Raw genomic sequence first — 20,922 nt, 5'->3', positions numbered from 1 at the left:
ACTTGGACTCTTGAATGTGCCGCTTAACTGGCAAGAAAGCTCCTTTGATTTCTACTGTTTACAAATAAAACTCAGCCAGTCTCGTTCTACATCCCAAATATACTGATAGAAACTGATTTTCGTTTGACAAGCAGTGTTTTGGTTCTGCCTTTCTGAAGGTGACCAAGCTCCCAATGCCTGTTCCGCCCAGTTTTGTACCTTTCCCCGTGGGTCCCTGATCTCCCGTGGCGAAAGAGCGAGGACCGAAGCTTTCCCATTGTCTGCTTCGCTCGCCTGCAAAGATAACCCCTAAGGCTGTGCATTGGCTCTGAAGCTTTCTTTACCCGCTGGTGCTCCCATTCGGTCCGTTATACCTGTGCCTCTCTGAGGCAGACAGGAAGTGTCTAAACACGATTTTGTGGCCTGGGTTTTGTTGCATACCACAGATTGTCTATGTAACGTGTAGCGCACACCTCTCTTGGTGCTATTTCATTCCTGCTGTTAGTAAGAAAATGACAAAAATACTCATGTATAGCCAATTGATTGTGACGTGCTTGTGGTCTGTGCTTGCTCAGAAAAAACAAACAAACAAACAAACAGCTTTTCCAATTATGAATAAATGCTAAAGACAAACACCACTTTCTTGATCTTATTTCCTTGGTAAGGCCCAGCTGAGTAGGTGAAGGAACCAACCTTTGCCATTTGAGCCACTCTCCACGAGATGAGCTGTGCCCTGCATTTTGTCGGGGGTCTCCATAATGCAGCTTGACTCTTTTAGATTGCCTCTCAGATACTAATTGCAAGCAGTCAGAGCTAAGTGTTGGGAAAGGCGAAGATGGACCAGGAGACCCACTGGCCGACAAGGTAGTGTAACGTTTTGATCCCATATTGCTGGGGGTGAGACTGCCTGTGCCCAGCACCGCCTTGCCACGCTGGGAGGCTGGGCCCTGACTCTCCAGCCCTTTCCTGTCCACCCGCAGGACTGTCACTTCTGGCTTTTTCTCCTCCCAGGGGATGGCAGAGATGCCTTCATATACTCATAAATCTGGTCATTGTGAAGGTTCCACCCTCTGGGGGCTGACTCACTGTGTGGGTTATGGGGGTGACAGTCTTGGTGTGTGTGCCTTACGTGGGGGTGCAGAAACAGCCATAAGAGAGGTCCAAATAAGGTAGCCGGGAGCTCAGATGAAGGACAGGTTTCTTCCCCTGGTGGTGGGGCATCAGAAGGCTTCATGGGGGAGGGAGCCTTGGAGAGCGGGCGGGAGGCGGGCATGCAGGGCATGTAGGGGCAGGCCTAGAGGAGGAGAGCAGGTCTGGGAGGGAACCTCAGAGCTAGGGCCAAGTTTGTCCGCTTTGATTTCCTTCTGCTAAAGTGGGAGACAAAAAATTCTCTACTTTCGTATGGGATCCCTCTTCCTTTTTCCAACATGTGTTGATTGAATACCTATTGTGTGCCAGGCACTGTGCTGGGCGCTAGGGAAACCAGGATGACTGAGACCCCACCTCTGATCACAGTGGGGCACGAAGGAGGAGTCTGTTCTAGCTGGTTCCGTGGATCAGGGAGGACCTCAGTATTTGGGCAGGTTATGACCAGGTGAACAGAGCCTGGGGTGGTGAAGGCATGCCAGAGGGAGGGAGCTGCACAAGCACAGGTGTGGAGGGGTGCAGCCGCAGGTGAGCTCAGGTCCTGGGGGTAGTTCACTCAAGGAGGGTCAAGGCAAAACCTGGAGAGTGGCAGAGCCCGTCCTGGAAAGGCCCGATGTCTGAGAATGGGCGGTTGCCAGCTGGGATCTCCATCCATACACCCACCTCTGCATGCTCCCTGCCGTCATGCTGCTCGCCCTCACCCACATGTCGGGCAACAAGCCCAGGTCCTCTCTTGCTCTAGGGTAGGAGCTCTGGGCTGGGACTTGCGTTCGATTGCTGGTCCCCAATTTCTGGGTTTTGGGAGGAGCTGTGGTAGGAATCAATCCAGGGTCATACATATGCAACTCCACTATCTATTTGTCTTCCAGATGGACAGAAAATACTCCACCCACCTGCCTGCCTTTGTATGAGGTGGAAAACACAAAATACCGTTCAATAAATAAAACAAACACACAAAAGTATATTATTCAGCTCTCTTTTGATCAGTTCAAGATTGTTTTGATCAAAACCAGAGAGTGAGAGAGAGAGAAAGAAAGACAGGGGAGACACAGAGAGGTAGAAATAGAGGCAGAGAGAGAAAAAGACATATATGAAGAAATAACCCGCGAGAAGGTGAGAGACACTCAGAACCAGAGAGAGGGCAAGGATTGGGCGGCGGCGAAGGTGGGAAGGTGGGGAGCCCGGCCAGCTTTCTCTGTGGCGCCCAGTGGGTCAGAGCTCAGCCGGGGCCTCAGCCTACAGTTCCCACCATGCTCCCCGTTGCTGCCCACAGCCCAGGAGGCAAACCTATAACCCATTACTGGTGTCACCCCCCTAAAACAGCAAACAAACCAAATCAAAACCAGCCCTCTAGTTTTAAAATAGGTCATCATTGCTAAATGAGTTCTGTGTATTTTAATTCTTCCTTAGAGTTTGTGTGTTCTTAGTGAAATTCTTTCCTCCTTTTTTTCCACTAAGGTTTAAAATTTATAACCTGCTTCTCGTAGATTTGAGGAGTGTCAAGTCCCATTTCACAAGGGCTATGAACTCCCTTAGCATGTCATTGTGATTTCAAGGTCCTTTTACTGGTAAAATGTCTTAAAGCAGTTTACATTTTCAGGACCACAGGTATAAAAAGCTTCTTTCAGGATGTAGCCTGTGGACCATCTCCCGTTAAGCCAAGGCCCGACCCCAGCCCCACCTGAGGCCAGCAGGGCTGGGTCAGCGGCTGGAGTAGCCAAGGCCACCAAGAGAGGAGAGGCAGCTGTTTCAAACGAATGGAAGCAGCCCTCTCTTAGTGGACTCTTGCAGAACCAGCCACATCGTGCAAACCTGCTCCATCCCACTGCCATTTGATGCATAGATCCACATAGCACCTAGAACATCCTAGAGTACCTATAATAGAATTGACATCATCCCATATTTTGTTCTTTATCGTGTGAATGCTGGTTAACACTGGCAGTGCACTTAGGCGTTTACAAGGTTCATGGGTGGAAATCAGTGCCAGCTGTGCAACCCTGTGTCATTCACTGACCCCTTTGAGTCTTGGTGTCCTCCTCTGAAAATGGGGACACCAATACCCACCTCAAAGGAGAGGAGTGAGGCTGAAATGACGTGATGGCTGTAGGGAACCCATAGTGGACGCTAGATACAGGTCATTTCAGGCCCCTTCCCCTTCCCTTCACTATCTTGAAGGGCTGTGTTCACTATCTTTCTGATAGATTGTGAACTATGAGTAATCTCTGACATTACGAGAAGTTGATTAAGGCAAACACTCTGATTAAGAAGATCGCTTTTAAAGAATTCCAACTACTGAATTACCTTGAGTCCACAGACCTAAACAATAATATTCTCACAACTTGTATTTATTGATTGCTTACCCAGCATTTCTTTCTGTGCTGCTTCACTGGCCCCTCCTAATGTGGGGTAACAGACAGGTAACAGACAGGAGGGAAGCTCAAAGTGGTGGGGCGCCTGCCAGCTCGGTCCAGCTCAGAAAGATGAAGGAAGCATGGAGCCCAGGTCTGCTCCACACCCCGGGCTGTTTCTCCCCTTCACCTGAGGGAGGCTGGGGCTGGCCTGGAGTGAATCAGGTTTCAGACAGGTTGGACTCTTAACTAAAACTACACCCACGCCTCACAGTGCCACGGTCCGGTCAGGCCATTGCAGGCCTTCCAGCAGGCTTACCTAGTATCCCCTTTAAATCTTGGGACCCAGATACAAGCCAGGGGACATAAGAATTGGACCAGGTCTTCACACACAACTGACTGAATTGACCAATTGTCTCAGCCAAATATACAGGTTTTCTCGTTTGGGTACTAAATTAACTGACTGGGTAACTGAAATGCATGGCTATTGAATACAGAATGATCCATCAGATTTTTCATTAATAAGAAATACTCTTGGTACTAGAGATGCCGAGATACAACTTGTGTCTGTTCCTTGAGGCAGTGGATCAGAGACCACCATTTTGTGCATTTTATTTCAAACAGAGGAACTGAGCTTAAATTTCTGTCCCTTGTCCTCAAATAAGTGGCCCTTAATCGCTGTTAACTCGGCATTGTGTATAACTGTCTCAACCTAGACATCTTATCTGGGGCCAAGGGAGCTTCGGATGCTGAGATAAATAACTTAACGCCACTGCTTCTGGTTTAAGCTGCCGGAGGGATCTTTAGAACATGCCAGTCTGCCCATGTCACACCCTGCTTTAAGCCACCCGTGGGCTCCTGGGGGCCTACAGAAGCGTATCGTCCCCTCAGCGCACCATGCTGCTTCTCACCTCCATGCCTTTACCCACGCTGCCCCGCCTGCTCAGATTGCCCTCTCCTGCTTCTCCACCCGGCTAACTCATCCTTCAAGACTCCGCTCAGGGGACAGCTCCAGGAGGCCTTTCCCGCACTTCCCAGGCTGGGTAAGATGCTCCGTGTGTGTCTTCATCATGGAACGTACCACATGTACCGTGTCATCCACTCGTGCGTGTGTCCCCCCACTGGACTATGTTCCCCTGGGCAAAGGCCAGGCCCTTCTGTTCATCTTTGTAGCCCTAACTCCTGGCCCAATGCCTACCACAGAGAATGTCTTCTAAAGTGTTTGTTGAATGAATAATGAGTGAGTGAATGAATGACAATATTCACCATCTGCGTCCGTATTCACCATGGTGCCTCCACAAGGCTTTATTCTGCTCACATGAAAGTGGTGCTTTCAAGAGAGGTCACGGCAACAGCAGAGCACAGAGCAGTCAGCGGCTAGTTTATTTTTTTTTATTTTTATTTTTTTTTTAAGATGATATTTGTGAATACAATTTGAGGATTGTTTTTTATCTCTGGCTCTCAGCATGTACTGTCAACACAGAGTAATTATAAATTATTTACATTCTGGGTGCTACACATTTGGATCAGATTCATAGATGTTCTTTTTTTTTTTTTTTAAGATTTTATTTATTTATTTGTTTACCCCCCAAAGCCCCAGTAGATAGTTGTATGTCGTAGTTGCACATCCTTCTAGTTGCTGTATGTGGGACGCGGCCTCAGCATGGCCGGAGAAGCGGTGTGTCAGTGCGCGCCCGGGATCCGAACCTGGGCCGCCAACAGCGGAGCGCGCGCACTTAACCGCTAAGCCACGGGGCCGGCCCCAGCGGCTAGTTTATAATGGCCAGCCTCCAGGCCAGCCTACTTTTTGTAGTCACTTTTTCTAAACTGTCCTGATTTCCAAAAATCATAGACTCTTGGTTTGAGGGTAATCTTCAGAGGTTGGTTAATCCCACCCCCTACCCAGTGCAGAGCTCCTAACTCCACGATGGCAGAGGCATCCCTCTGGGGCATGTCTTAGGAAGAAGGGCTGGGAATTAGAGCCAACAGGCCTGGCTCTAAATCCAGGCTCTCCTGTTTACTGGCTGTGTGACCTTGGCTGAGTCTCTTAATTTCTTTGAGCCTCAAAGAGATAACAACAATACAAGTATCCATCACTATCCAAATCTATTTGGTTCCCAAATTCAGAAAGCAGGAGTTTGGTCAGCAAGGGATACAGTGTTACCCGACTCTGTTTGGTTCCAGGGTTTGGGATAGCAGTGGTCAGAGTTCTCATAGCAGGGGGACCTGTTTCTGCTTCCACAGGAATCATGAGGACCCAATGAGGATGCATGCGAAAGTCCTCTGGAAACTGTAAAGTGGAACGCCCTTGTCAGTGGTGATTTGTGGGTAGTTTTGCCGACCACCGCTTCCCAGTCACTTACCACCCTTGGCCCCAGCAGTGTGGTCGCTGGAGCTACATGTGGTAAATCCACTCTCGCCGCCACATGACAGCCTGAGTGCAAGCCCATGGAGTGCTGGCTCTCGCTGCCTCCCCCAACCCCGCCCTTTCCTCCCCTCCACTCTGAGCACACCCTATAAATCACCAGTGCAGTCCATTCCTGCAATTACACGCTCATTTTAATCGAGCCCTTCTGGACACATGAAACCAGTTTTGATTAATTGCTCAAAATCTCATCCTTTGCTCTAGATGGAGTGGGGGAAAGGACAAAAATCGATTTGCCAGTTTCCAGGAGCACAGAGCTGGACAAGGACTGAGCCATTGCTGTCTGGTTGCCTAGTCCAGCACTTTGCATTCTAAAAGGGTCATTAGCAGGATTAGCAGATTCTTAGCAGCCCTTTGAGACAGTCAACGTATGCCCTTGACTTTACCTTCTTGGTGTTAAAACAACCAAGGATACTTTTTAAAATATTTATTATGCAACTGAGAATTTATTTAGTTCTTCTTAGCAGGTTATAGCTAGAAAATGTGTTTAACAGAAAAAAGGAAAACGACAACTCAGGGCAGAAAACATGCCGTCTAGCCACCTAGTGCAACCACTTCCTGGCACTTGAGAGGAACACACCTGCCTGCAGGAGCCTGGAGAGGTGGAGAAAAATCTGACTAGGATTCTGCCCTGGGTCTCTGGTTCCGCTTTTGTAAAAGGCAGAGTTGCACAGCCTAGGGGAAGGGAATGAACATTGATGTGGCCTTTACACACTTGTTCTCATTTAGTCTTCACAATGGGGCCAGAGAGTCTGCACGTATCACCCCCATTTACAGAGAAAGAAATCCAGACCCAGTGATTCAGTAAGAGAGTCATACAGTGTGTAAGTGGTGAGCCAGGATTTGAAGCCAGGTTTGGGTGATTAAAACCCATTCTTCGTCCAGTACTTGGGACCATCGCTAGGATTCCCGTGGTAAAGATGATGTGCATCCTCCTGAAATGGCAGTCTCTTCATCCTGTCCCTGTCCCTTCCTTCTCCAAAGCTTTCAGTGACTCTCAATACTCTCGTCGTCTATGGAAAATGAGTCAGATGAAGGTCACAGATGCTGAGTTTGGTCAGCACGGTTACTACCCCCTAAGCATCCCCCAGCTCCCCGCCCGGAATTAAGCCTTGTGGTGGCAGCATCTTTCCTAGCTGTGGTCCTAGACGCTCTTTCTGTGCTGATGAGCCACATCTTGGTGGACTCTGTGTGGCCCTGGCTGGTAGCCCGAGGGGCAGCCGTGCAGGTAGGGCTTATAGGTATGGGTGTAGATGGGCACTCAGACCAGGATCCCACTGCTTTCTGGGACTCTCTTCTTTGCCAGGGTCTGCTGAATGGCAGGAGGTAAAACTCAAGGTGGGGTGAGGGTGGAGGGTCCTTGTGTAGTGGATGGAGGAAGGGCCGAGGGGAAGGGGGACTGGTTGTTGGGGGCCTGGCCCCCAGAGGGGCAACTCTCTCAGGACATGCTGTTGGGAGCTTGGAGTTGGGGACCTACAGAGGTCAATGGCTCCAGCCTCCTGCACCAGGCAGACCCAGTTCAGACATCTGCAGATAAATTTGGAATCTCTATAGTTGAAGTCCCATACATGAGGGATATTGTTGTAGAGAGGAAAGAGCTTGACTGGAAGTCTGTTATCCTCGGTTAAGTCTTAATATTGCTACAAATTTACTATATGACCATGGGCAACTTACTTCCCATTTCTGAGCCTGGGTTTCCTTCTGGAAAATGGGGTATGTGTGACCCCTGACTGCCTGGCCGACAGGGCTGCTGTGAGACTGTGATGTGCCACATTGTATGTAGAGTCCTCTTAGAAAACCATAAAGAGAGATGACAGTCTGGGAGGACCAAAAAGGTGCTAAGGCAGTTGAAAATAGGAAATCATTTGTGTCTCATGTAAATGTGGTTGTTAGAATTTGATCTCGTGTGAGTTATTTTTAAAACTTCTTATTGAGGATGGAGGTCCCCTACCAGGTGCCAGCCCTGGGCGAGAGCTCCCTGGTTTCCACTCTGTTCAGTGGCCTAGCACATAGTAGGCATTTATTAAATGTTTGTGGAAGGAAGGGGGGAAGAAGGAGGGGGGAGGGAGAGAGGGAGGGCGAAGAGAGAGAGGGAGGGAAAGAGAGATGAAGTAGACACGGTCCCCACCCTCCGAGAGCCCCAGTCTGGAGAGGCAGCCGCAAAACAGTTGGCAACTGTCTGATGGGGCTGCTGTGAGGGGTGGAGGGGTGGGGGTGGGAAGAGGTGCTGTGGGCACATAGAAGGAGGAGGACGTGACCGCTGGATGTGGAGGGTCAGGGTGATTTCACTGAGGAAGTGACCCTGGAACTGAATTTTTAGTTGCCGAGGAGGGAGTGACTAGGCAGAGGCGGGGCTGGTGTTGGGCAGCAGCACTGGCGTGCCTGAGAGAAAGCTAAAGCAGCGAGGCTGTATCAGTGGAGGCATAGACTCCAGGGCAGAGGCCATGTGTCCCGCTTGGAGACCACGCCTGAATATCACTTTCAGTTCTGGGGGCCACACTTTCCAATGATGGGGAGCCACCTGAGATGTGTCGTGAGGAGAGCAGTCGGGACAGCGAGGGCTTCGGAAACCAAATGTCTGAGCTGTCATGGGGCGTGTGTTGCCCGGAGAAGCCAGGAATAAGTTCACGCCTGCTGCCCCTTCAGATATCTTCAAATAGCTAGAAGGCTGTCCTGGGGCAGGCAGCATGGCGTTCTCTGAAAGAGTGGCCCCAGAGTTCAAGACCCGGATCAGGGCAGGGATAGGAGGGAGCAGAGCTAACAGAAATACAGGTTTCTGCTCAGGGTCTAGACACTGGGCCACCAAGAGGTGGGCTGCCTCACTGGGGTGTGTGCCCCAACTTGGGCAGGGTGGGCAGTGGCTGGGGTCAGCTGGGAGGGAGACGCAGCCCAAGTTCAGGATACCCGATGACCCTCAGGTCTGTCCTTCCAGCCCTGGACGCCTTTGATTTGGCTCTGTGGAGCTGGGCCTTCACAGAACAGAGAAGGAGGACTTCTCCAGCTAAGTGACCCGCGGCCCTCTCTAGTGGAAGGGACACAGGCTGATGTAGGCTTAGGGCCAGGGCCAGGGCACTGGTGACTTTACGGTGCCCGTGGTGTGTGCTCACAGGTCTGGCTCCTGCTCCACACTTGGGGCTCCCCAAGTCAGGGCTCGAGTCTCATTCCCTCACAAGCCCCCAACACAGGGCCTAACACAGAGCGGGGACTCAGCAGGCTGTCTAATGAATGGATAAATAGAATAAAGAGAAGAAGCTAGCACCAGCCATCCATTACTCCCACAGATATCTGCCAGGTACTCCTATGAGCCAGACACCAGATACCGGTGATGCAAAGATGAACACAACACAGCTCACGGGCTAGTAGGAGAGGCGGGTAATTACAGTCACCACGACAAGCGCTGAAACAGAGGTGGCCGTGGAGTCCTGCGGGGGAGGGGGCGGGCAGGAGAGCTCGTGTGTTGAGAACGCCTTGTCTCCTGCAGACTCTTCAAAGAATAATGAGCCTTTCAAAGCTGGTTTCTTTGGCACGCCCTCGGGCAGCCGCATTTCCCATAACTGCGTTGGGAGCTTCGTTTGTGTCTGGGAAATGTGGGCGCCTGTATGGGGCACATGGAGGCAGACAGGAGGAGAACAAAGCTGTGAAATTGCCCTGTCCGCTGTCCCCCCACCTCCTGCCAGAGCCCTTGTGGTGCAGTCGGCCTGGGCCCTGGCTCAGCCCCTCCTGCCCATCTTTGCTTCAAATGAGTTTGCTCCATCCCTTCTACCCCCCACTGAGATGTTGAGAGGCCTATGTTTTAGTCCTGTACCTCCTACCCGTTAGCTGTGTGACTATGGGAGTGTTGCTTACCCTCTCCGGGCCTAGTTTCCCATCTGTCGAGTAACACGATTAGACGAGATCACTAAATGCCTCTTTGGAACTAAACATCACCCATATTCCAGGGATCACGCCATGAGCGTTCACATAAACTAATCTTCCCTGGAAGGTGGACAATGTCATCCCTACTTTATAGATTAAGGAAACTGAGGCTTGGAGACTGGCATGCCCACGATGACATCCTATGACTAGGAAGGAGTAGGGTCAGCACTCTAACCCAGCTCTTCTGGCCTCCAGCTCAGTCGGTGCACTTTCTCCTCCAGCAGGCTGCTCTTTACGTTATAAGAAATGATCTATGATTCTAGCACCGAGCTTGGCACATGGTTATCGCTCAGGAAATATGAGTTTCTTTCTTCCTTGGGGCTTTTCCAAGCTGTGGAGGCAGGAGATTCAAGGACAGGGTCCCCAGGTCCCTATTTCTGAACAGGGCCCTACACCAGGAGCACTGCCCAGCTCTGGGCTGCATTGATGATGCATCAGGAGACAGTCTGGGGGGAAAAAAAACACATGGATGGATTATGGGCTTAAAATTGTCTACATGGGCAGGAATCAGCCCTTTGTCCAGGTAGTCTCGGGTGGAGTTCGATAATCCTGCTTCCAGACTCTGATAAAGCACGGATCCAAGGTCGGTGTGTGTGTACCCAGGAGGCATTGCCCATCTCCATGGAAACAGGAAGAAGGGCAGAAAATTAAGTTCCTAAGACTTAGGATGTCTTGTGCAATCTTGGGACATTAAATTTTGCAAATAGGACAGAGCCTGGCACAGAAAAGGCTCTCATTTATTCATTCATTCAACAAGTGTTTAGTCAGGGCCTTCCCTGGGTCAGGTGCAATTTTAGGTACAGAGGATACAGTGATGTGCAAAATTGACATGGTCCTGCCCTGTGAATGCTTCAGTCTAGTAGGAGAAACATTAATCCAAAAGAATGCAAGTAGTTAGCTGTAATAATGGGTAGGAAAGAAAGTGCCAGGGACTAGGAGAGCCTGTAGCAGGGGACCTGGTCACACTGTGGGTCAGGGAAGGCTTCCCTGGGAAAGTGCTCCAGTGAGCTGAGAGATGGAGGCTGAGTAAGCACTAACCAGTAGAAGAGGGAGCAAGAGAACGTTCCAGGAGGAGACAACAGTGTGTGCAAAGCCGTACATGGAAAGGAGCAGGGCACACTGCAGAACAGAACAAAGTCCTGGGAGGCTGGGGCACAAAGAGCCGGGGAGGCCGTGGGAGCAGGCTGGTGAGCTAGGCGGGGCCCCCTAACAGGTTTTCGTCTTTATTCTGAGTGCAAACAGAAGCCATTGAAGAGTTGTAAGCAGGGAAGGGATTTGCTTTTTTGAAAGATGGTTCTGATTTCTGTGTGAAGAATAGATTGGAGGAGGAGCAGGGAGAACCATTAGGAGGCTGTGACAGCCAGCGGTCCAGAGAGATGATGGCACAGCTGGTGGGGGAAGGGAGGAGGGAAAGAAGTGGGAATATTCAAGAGAGAAATGCTGGGAGCCGGGAGAGATGGCTCTTGATGGATCCGGTGAAGGTTTTGAGGGAGAGGGAGGTATCAGGGATGACTCTGGCTCTGGCTGGGGCCTGGGGATAGATGATGAATCAGGTTTCAGCAACAATAATTTGTAAATCTTTCCGTATGACCTTCTTTGTTCCAGATACTGTCCTGGGCACTGGGGCTGCAGGCGAGGAGGGTGGCCCCTAACTTCAGGGAGCTCACAGTCTAATGGCGGAAAGCTGACGTGTGATTGGGGTATCTGTGAATGCGGGGAGAGACTGTGAAACGGTGCCACAGGGAAGATACGGACAAAACGAATTTGGAGAGACACGTCCAGGAAGACCTTGTGAGGAGCGAGATCTGAGCCGAGCCATCAAGGACAGACAGGGAAAAGTGGGTGAAAGAGGGCAATCCAGGCAGCAGAAATAAAGAAACAAAACACTGGGAGTATGTAAACAGCGTGGAGCAGCCCAGGACAGTGCGAGGAGGGTGAGGCTGCAGGGCTGGCACCACCTCCCCTGCTTCCTCCAGGGCTGCCGTGGGGTCTGGTGAGCTCAATAACGAGTGTGTGAGCATTTAGCAAACTGTTACTGCAGTTATTCTAGTAATGGACTTATTTGTGTGATGCACCCAGGCACTCTACAAGTATCAAGAACTATGATTTCAGATCCCTGCCTAACAGGATCATCTGATCCTCTGTTGTAATAAGTCCCTGACATTTGTGTTGTTATCCCCATTTTACAGGTGGGGAAACTGAGGTCTATTGTGGTTGAGTAATTGCCCAAGATCTTGCAGGCGATAAGCAGCACAGAGGCCAAGATTAACCTAGCAGGTCGTTCTAGTTTCTGAGGGGGTACACAGGCTGAGGGGTAGAAGGGGCCTGTGTCATCTGCTGTCTGGAGAAGATCTGCAGCTGGCTCAGGGCACCAGATTTGGTTGTGCAGGTTGGGCCATGCCGAAGGACAGCTGGCCTGTGGGCTGAGTGGGGCTGAATCCAGCCCATCTCCACTTACCGATCATGCGCCGGGCTTCCACCCTGGGGGTGTGGCTTTGTCTCATTCCACAGAGGGCTCTGTGAGTGCGGCTCCTGCCAGCCTTACTGGGAGTGGGGCAGCTTACAGATGGGGAGACTGGCTGGCACTGTGGAACCAACTGGCGGCCAGTCAGTGTCAATGAGAGTTTCATGTTGCCCTTGAGGGCAACCAACCCAGGCTGCTTTGGTTTTAAAATGAATGCTTAATTTATAAAAGTAACAAATTAAAAAATCTAGTAAAATTTAACTATCTCTTTTAAGGAGGATTTTATAACTTAATTCAATTCTCCTAAATAATTTAAATTATAAATAATTTTAAATAAAATAAACTTAAAAGTATGATAACTATTGGGTTGTCATAGTAGTTCCATCATTGTTTACAAAATTTATAAAATTATATTTTTCAACTTAAAATCACATCTAAATTATTCCATTACACATTTTATATTGGAATCACAAAGCTAATCTGTTAGATAGTCTAATATGCCAAATTATTTTAAACATTACAAATACTTTCAAACTAAATCTACACAGATTTTCCTAAACTTAATACCAAAGAAGAAGTAATATTGTAGATTTGATTTATCATTTCTAATCTAATTCTAAATCTTCCCATGATTAAAGACACTTACTAAGGAAACAAGTTTACTAACCAAAGCAATACAGGGTTATATTATATATCCAAGCAGATTTGAGGTTAGCTCACAGCTGCCTGAGAGTGCTCATTAAACAGAAATTTGGGGCGCAGCGTGGGAGCCAATACTGCAAACTTCCAGAGAAATGTATTTTGCCACCCATGCTGTGGGGCTGGCCCTCTTGTTAATCTCCATGCCGGCAGGGACGCTGAGTCCATGTCCTGCCAGTGGGATAGATTTTGTAACCCCAGCCCCTGAGATCAAGTGAAGCTCAGGTCAGCTTTTTGGTCTCCTGTCTCAGCTTCATCACCATTCAGGATGACCCCACCCAGGTCGTTCACTAATCAGTTTCCTGCTTGATTCTATTCTCAGTTGGGTTTTTGTTTTCCCTCTCTGGCCAGCCAGCAAGTGTTAGAGGTATTTTCATGCCATCCTTGGATCCTGCACGCTTCTCGTGGCCTTGCCTGGCTCTCTCCACAAACACTAAGGTCCTACTGATGGCAGCCAGCTGTGTCCATCTGGCCAGAGCAGCTGTGCTCTGTGTCGTGCAGGGAGCTGCCCTGGCCCTCTCTGTCCCCTGTGATGGTCAGAGACCTCAGAGGGACTGGATGGAGCCTGCGCCACTGTGTACTCTGCTAAGAGATGTCAGTCCCCAGGTAGCTTAAGACGCTAAATACAATAAGAAGCTTCTGGATCAGGATGACATGTCAGACTAAAAATAGTCCAAATATGTGTAATTTTACTTCTTAGTAAATAGAACAATAATTGTAATATTACATAGTAATAACATGGTCCAAGGTGCTCTATGTACATGATCTCTAATCAACAAAAATTTCTGAGTAAATATCATTATGCCCAATGAAATAGACACCAAACTAAGGCCCAGAGAGATGAAACCATAATGAGCTAGGAAAGTGTGCCCAGTAGAGGTCTTACTGGACCAGCTTTAATAAGCAGGTAAGACATAGTCCTGAGAGGCAATAGGAGCTGTTAAAATGCTGATGAGGTTTGATTGGCTACAATGTAAAAGGGTAATAACAGCTCCCCTGTACCAAGCACCTACTGTGTGCCAGGTGCTGTGGGGGAGAGAGCGCAGGCTCCAGGAGGGGAGACCCAGACTCCAGAGTCCATGCAGGGGCCCTCACCGTCCACATCACTCGCCCTCTCTGGACCTCAGTTTCTTCATCTGACAAGCAGGGGTAATAGAATCCTCCCTGCGTGCTTCACAGGGTTGCTGGGTCACTGAAGTGAGCTATGAAAAGCAGTGATTTGGAAAGTGGAATGTGCTGTATGTGTGCAAGGGCTTGTGACACTGGCTGGCCACTCTTGAGTGGTGACTTTAGTCTGGCCTGCAAGAAAGGAGTGTGCATTCTAACCTAGACTGGCGGGGTCTGAGTGTGGTAATGTTTGTCTCGGTGTCAGTGATCGCCTGTTCTCCACGATGTGGGCGGGCCAAGGGATGGGGCCGGTGTCCGCAGTGAGGCAGATGGAGCATCCCGTGAGGATTCTGGGGAGAGGCTTGGACTCTCGGCTGCAGCGAAATCAGCCCCGGAGCCTTGGAGTAAGTGAGGGCCAGGGCCCAGGGAGAGGAGAGGGAGCCGCAGTGGGGATGGAGCGAGAGGCGCAGGGCCTCTTCACTGCCTGAATGGGGAGATCCAGCCATTCACCTACCAAATGAGGGGGTAATGGCAGCGGTGCAGGCAACAATGGGGTGCATTGAATATAGATAATTTAAAAGCAATAATAAAGCCAATTAAAAGCCGGTCTGCTTTTTATCATCACTGTGTGCTGGCTGTTCTAAACATCAGTGATAAAATACTTTTCCCCTTGAGGGGAGAGGGGAAGAGGGACATTTCCACTGCCCTCTTTCTTGGCATGCCATGGACCCATTGCCCCACCCCACAGTGAGCCCTTAACAAGGGGGAGGGGGAGGGGAAGGAGCCTTGGAAGGCCCTGAGATCAAGGAAAGAGCCCTCTGCCTGTGGGGTCCTCTGAGTGGATGGGCCCAACTATCGCAGAGGAAGAGCGGCCTGGGCGGAGTGTGGGGTGGACGAGCTGCTGGGATGCCCACTGGGGGACTCTAAGTCCTGCTGCAGTACTGCCCTTGTCACATGGGCACGTGCCTCTGTGCCACGTGCAGGTTATAATCAATTGGCAAGCACATTGAATGACTGATCCCTGAGCCTGCCCCTCACCCCACCCCACGTTCTGTGCTAAGAACATGGAAATCAGATTCTCCTCCTGGCTCTCCAGCAACAGCTGCCCTGCCCAGGCTCCACTAGGCCAAGACTCATCAGGCAATCTGTGCTCTGCCCTGTCCCTGACCTGAGCTCTGGCCCTCACAGTGACCACCTCTCTCTCCTCTGCAGGAGCCTGGTTGAACCTGCCAGTGATTCACGTAAGAATCAAGGTCCCGTAGCCACAGAGCCAGACAAGGATCAAGGGCCCGTGGGCCTGGGGCCTCTGAAAGATCAAGGTCCTGTGATCCAAGAGTCTCCGAAGGATCAAGTTCCTGTGGTCCCAGGGCCTCTGAAGGATCAAGCTCCTGTGGTCCCAGGGCCTCTGAAGGATCAAGCTCCTGTGGTCCCAGGGCCTCGGAAGGATCAAGCTCCTGTGGTCCCAGAGCCAATGAAGGATCAAGCTCCTGTGGTCCCAGGGCCTCGGAAGGATCAAGCTCCTGTGGTCCCAGAGCCTCTGAAGGATCAAGCTCCTGTCGTCCCAGAGCCAATGAAGGATCAAGCTCCTGTGGTCCCAGAGCCAATGAAGGATCAAGCTCCTGTGGTCCCAGAGCCAATGAAGGATCAAGCTCCTGTGGTCCCAGGGCCTCTGATGGATCAAGCTCCTGTGGCCCCAGAGCCAATGAAGGATCAAGCTCCTGTGGTCCCAGAGCCAATGAAGGATCAAGCTCTTGTGGTCCCAGAGCCAATGAAGGATCAAGCTCCTGTGGTCCCAGGGCCTCTGATGGATCAAGCTCCTGTGGTCCCAGAGCCAATGAAGGATCAAGCTCCTGTGGTCCCAGAGCCAATGAAGGATCAAGCTCCTGTGGTCCCACAGCCAATGAAGGATCAAGCTCCTGTGGTCCCAGGGCCTCTGATGGATCAAGCTCCTGTGGTCCCAGAGCCAATGAAGGATCAAGCTCCTGTGGTCCCAGAGCCAATGAAGGATCAAGCTCCTGTGGTCCCACAGCCAATGAAGGATCAAGCTCCTGTGGTCCCAGGGCCTCTGATGGATCAAGCTCCTGTGGTCCCAGAGCCAATGAAGGATCAAGCTCCTGTGGTCCCAGAGCCAATGAAGGATCAAGCTCCTGTGGTTCCAGAGCCAATGAAGGATCAAGCTCCTGTGGTCCCAGAGCCAATGAAGGATCAAGCTCCTGTGGTCCCAGGGCCTCTGAAGGATCAAGCTCCTGTGGTTCCAGGGCCTCTGAAGGATCTAGGTCCCATGGTCCCTGCACCAGTTAAGGATCAAGATCACGTGGTCCCTGACCCTTTACAGAATGAAGGTTCTGTGATCTCAGCACCAGTCAAGGACCAAGGTTCTTTGGTCCCAGTGCCTCTAAAAGATCAAAGTCCTATGTTTCCAGCAAGAGTTGAGGATCCAGGTTCCATGGTACCAGAGCCTCTGAGGGATCAAGGTCCTGTGGTCCCAGAACCTGCCAAAGATCAAGGCCCCACAGTCCCTAAGCCTGTGGATCAAGGTCCTGAGGTCCCAGCACCTGTCAAAGATCAAGGTCCTTTGGTCCCAGAGCATCTGAAGGATCAAAGTGCCATGATCAGAGCACCTATAAAAAGTGAAGGTCCTGTGGTCTCTGAGCCTGTGAAAAGTCAAGGTTTAGTGGTCCCAGAGCCAGTCAAGGATCAAGGTGGGGTGGTCCCAGAGCTTCTGAAGGATCATGATTCTGTGGTTGTGGCACCTGTAAGGAGTCAAGGTCCTGTGGTCCCAGCCCTAGTCAAGGAACAAGGGCCTGTAGTCCCAGAACCTCCAAAGAGTCAAGGTCCTGTGGTCCCAGCACTAGTCAAGGATCAAGGTCCTGTTGCCCCTGAGCCTGTGAAGAATCAAGTTCCTACAATCCCGGTGCCTCTGAAAGATGATGATCCTCTGGTGCCACCACCAGCAAAGGACCAAGGTCCTGTGGTCCCTGAACATCTGAAGACTCAAGGTCCCAGGGGCCCTCAGCTGCTCACTGTCTCACCTCCAGCCCCAATCGTGATCCCAACTGTCCCCCATGCGGAATATATTGAGGGTTCCCCTTGATGCTCACCCCTTGACGTGCCGAGGAAGGAGCTGGCAGGGAAAGTGCTACCTCCCAGGGCAACGAAGACACATATTTAATTTGCATGAAACACGTACCGTATAGTCTCGCTGGAATCTAATAAATCTGGTCCCTCTGGCTCAGCAGTGACTCTCTCTGGCTCTGTTTGAGCGTGAGTGTGAGTGTGTGTGCGTGCGCGCGTGTACGTCTGTGTGCTTGCCATGCACATTTGAAAGTGGGCCTGCAGGACTCTGCATTCACCCATTTAGGAGAAATCCCCAGCTCCTGTGAGTTGTCAGCATTAGACAGAAGTGGGGGGAGATGCTAGGAGATGGAGGACAGGACCCCATGGTGAGGGTGTGGGGCAGGACAAGGCTAAGGTCATGTGAAGGAAAACCTCCCGTGTTTCTCCTTGATGCTCACACTCCTCTCACATGGCACTTCTGACACCAGACATGTGGTAGTTTCCACCCATCAAGCAATTCTCTGACTCCAGCTGGGTGTCCTACGATTTCACTCACTTCTGACACTATCTACCTAAAGATAAGTCAGGTCTCACAGGTTAAGGGCTCAGTCCTTCAAGACTGTCCCCCCTCACCCCTCACTTCAGACATCAATCAAAAGTCCAGGTTGTCACTTGTCTTTCTGACTGACTGGATGTAAATCGGGGTTCCCACCACGCCCTCCTTGGGTTCGATAATTTGCTAGAATGGCTCACAGAACTCAGGGAAACACTTATGTTTACCAGTTTATCATAAAAGGATATGATAAAGGATACAGATGAACATCCAGATGGAAGAGATGCATAGGGCAAGGTGTGGGGGAAGGGGCGCAGAGCTTCCAAGCCCTTGCCGGGCATGCTGCCCTCCCAGTACCGCCATGTGTTCAGCAACCTGGAAGCTCTCCAGACCCTGTACTTTGGGGATTTTTATGGAGGCTTCATCACAGAGGATGATGCATTATTCACTCAATCTCCAGCCCCTCTCCTCCTCCCAGAACATGAGGGGGTGGGGGTCTGAAAATTCCAAGCTTTTCATCATGGCTTGTCTTTCTGATGACCAGTACCCATCCAGGAGCCCACCAAGAGTTGCCTCATTAGAACAAAAGACATTCTTATCACCCAGGAAATTACAAGGGTTTTAGGAGCTCTGTGCCAGAAACTGGGGGCAGAGACCAATACCTATATTTTCTATTATTTCCCAAGTCAGGTCCCACGAAAGCCCAGGAACAGGTACCAAACTGCAGCAGGCTGAGCCCTGGATGGGTCAGAGCTGAAGCCTGCAGAGGAAACAGGAGCAGGGCCCCAGCTGGCCCAGGGTAACTCTGGGTGACAGTTGTTTGCCAAGGGCTAGGTCTTAAAGTTCATCCAGAGGTCACGCTTCTTGAGAAAACCAGGCCTCTGATCAGAAGTCCCAGGGTACTCAGGATAGAACCTAACATCGCTGATCCTCATCCAGTATCCAGGACAGCTCAGCCAGGGCTTCTAAAACAATGCACACAGCAGACTTGTCCTTAGCACCCACTGTGTGCCACACCCAGTGCTGGGCATCAGAGTCACTGGGGTAAAGAAGTCCCAGTCGTATGATAACACAAGGTGGCGTGGGATGAGGCCCTAGGACAAGTAAAGGCCGGGCCTCAAGAGGACAGTAAAGAGACAACACCTGGTGGGGGCAGCCAGGAAGGCTTCTCAGAGAAAGTGACTATGGAATTCAGAAAGCGCAGGCAAGGGTAGAAAGGGGCATCATGGGTGTGGCTGGAGGGCCAGCTAAGCCCCCCTCTGGATGTCCTTGAACAAAACGAATCTGGTTTGCACGAGGGCTTGACCAAGGGGTGTGGCAGGTCTCTGGGGCAGAAAACTGGGACCAGGCAGGGGTGACCAGTTTTCTGAATCCCAGGGCCCCAGGGAGGGAGTCGGGGTCTGTCCTGTGTGCTGTGTGCTGCTGGCAGGCTGGGCAAGAATACTGGGGGGCTGCCAGTGGGAGTGAAGCTCAGCCTTGGTCAGAGATGGGTCCTGCTAGGATCCCACTGGTGTGGGCCACAATAGCCTCGCCTTTAAAGCCCAGAGCCCTCAGGGACCTGGGAGCAGAGGGTGAGCTCCACCTGCTGCCCCCACCAAAGCTGGCTCCCAAGGAACACTCCTGCCCCATAAGACCTGGGGCCCCATTATGGACACTAACTGCTTTAAAAGGTCTCTTTTTTCCTTTAAGGGCTCCTTTTAAAGTTCAGCTTGGTTCTTACAGAGAAATCATCACAGGAAGTACTGATGACTTCCAGACAGTCCAGTTTTCTGAACAACTGGCCCCAAGCCTGCCTTGTCACCCCTCTCTCAACAGCACCAGGGTTTTCTGCGCCCAGAAGCCCCCTCTATAAACACACACACATTGTGAGGATTCTTCCTGGCCCAACACAGAGCTTGATGCCATATGAATTCTAATAGTCAAGGCCCTGCAGACAAAAAAAGGCCACACTGAGACTAGAGAAGTATTGTGTATGGACATCTCCCTCCTCCTCTCAGTTCTCCCTCTGACCCACACACCTGGTCCCACGACACACATTCCCACCAGCCAGGCAGATGATGGTGCTATCTCTGAGATGCCCAACATCCGGGGCAGATGTCCAGGAGGCTGTTGGCTACCGGGGCTCCATCTCTGAAGCAAGAGTTGCTGGAAACAAGGTCTGGGGGTCGGCCCCACATGGGGAGGTGGAGCTCCTCCAGTGTCAGAATGGAAAGAGGAGGGGTCCCTTCAAAGCTCTGGAGACTTTTAAAAGGTGGGAAGAAATGTGCACAAAGGATGCTGAGAAGGGATCGGCCAAAGCTGTAAGGAGAAACCAGGGGCCTGTGGTGCCAGGTGTGACTCAGTAAGGAGAGTGATGCCCAGTGTCAAAAGCTGAGAATGGGGACCAAGAGGTGGCTGTCGGATCTGGCAGCTTCCGCCTGGGAGCAGGCCGACCTGGGCTCCAGCCCAGCGCCAGCCACCTCAACTTCCTCATTTGTAAAATGGTCCTGAGGATCCTGAGGCGGAAAACCTCCATCCAGCTCTGGTGAGCGCAGGCCGCCGCCCCACCGGCATCCGGTGCAGCTCTCCACCGCATACAAAGAAGGCCCAGGGAGGGAGGTGATGCGCTCAAGGCCGCAGCCCTGGGCTGGGCCGGGGGAAGGCGGGAAATGAACTAGAGTTTCTCGGCCCTTCTCAGATGCAGACTTCATTCCGCCTGGTTCTTCCCAGCTGCAGCCATTTCCCAGCCCTTCCCCAGTATCCATCATTACCACCCCCTCCCACTGCCCCTCCCTCCTCTTGGCGTCCAAGCGAATCCAGATAAAGGAGCCCGGCCGGCCTCCGCCCGCAATTCCGCCTGCCCAGACGCTGCCCGTAGGGTTGAGGGGAGAGGGCGGCGCCCCTTCCCCGCCTCGGGCGAGCAGCTTCCGAAGGGGCTGGGGCGCGCACGGGGGCGGCCGAGAGCGGGTGGGGAAGGCGGCGGGGGCCGGCTCTGCAAGGGGAGGTCCCGGCTCCTGGCCCAGGGCCAAACCCGGTGGGTCTGCGTCCGAGCCTTGATGCAAGACTCCGAGGCTGAAGATGCCCAGACTCCGCCAAGAGCTCTGAACCTGGCTCTCGGCTCGGAATCATCCAGCTGGGGGTCTGACCCTGCCCAGGGCGGGAGTCGCCGCGCCCGCAGCTCCAGCCCCGGCCGTCCGTCCGCGCCCTCGAGCGCCGCCACGCCCGTGGGCTCAGCCCCTGCCCGACCCCC

At 51.6% G+C, this 20,922-nt stretch overlaps 1 protein-coding gene across 1 annotated transcript in view; it reads left to right on the top strand.

Moving 5' to 3' along the window:
• MAP6 (microtubule associated protein 6) overlaps positions 1-17,309 on the top strand; it is an 83,470-nt gene extending 66,161 nt beyond the window's left edge. The window contains exon 4 of the mRNA XM_087433466.1: positions 15,296-17,309. Coding sequence (XP_087289592.1) covers positions 15,296-17,177 — 1,882 coding nt within the window. The 3' untranslated portion in view covers positions 17,178-17,309. The remainder of the gene's footprint in view (positions 1-15,295) is intronic.
• Positions 17,310-20,922: the final 3,613 nt, after the last annotated feature.

This window comes from Ceratotherium simum, chromosome 7, assembly GCF_057802395.1.
Source record: "Ceratotherium simum simum isolate JZ-2026a chromosome 7, ASM5780239v1, whole genome shotgun sequence".
In the NCBI taxonomy this organism is placed as follows: Eukaryota; Metazoa; Chordata; class Mammalia; order Perissodactyla; family Rhinocerotidae; genus Ceratotherium; species Ceratotherium simum.
Note: the sequence above shows the minus strand (reverse complement) of the source record. Positions and strands in the feature narration are given on the sequence as shown.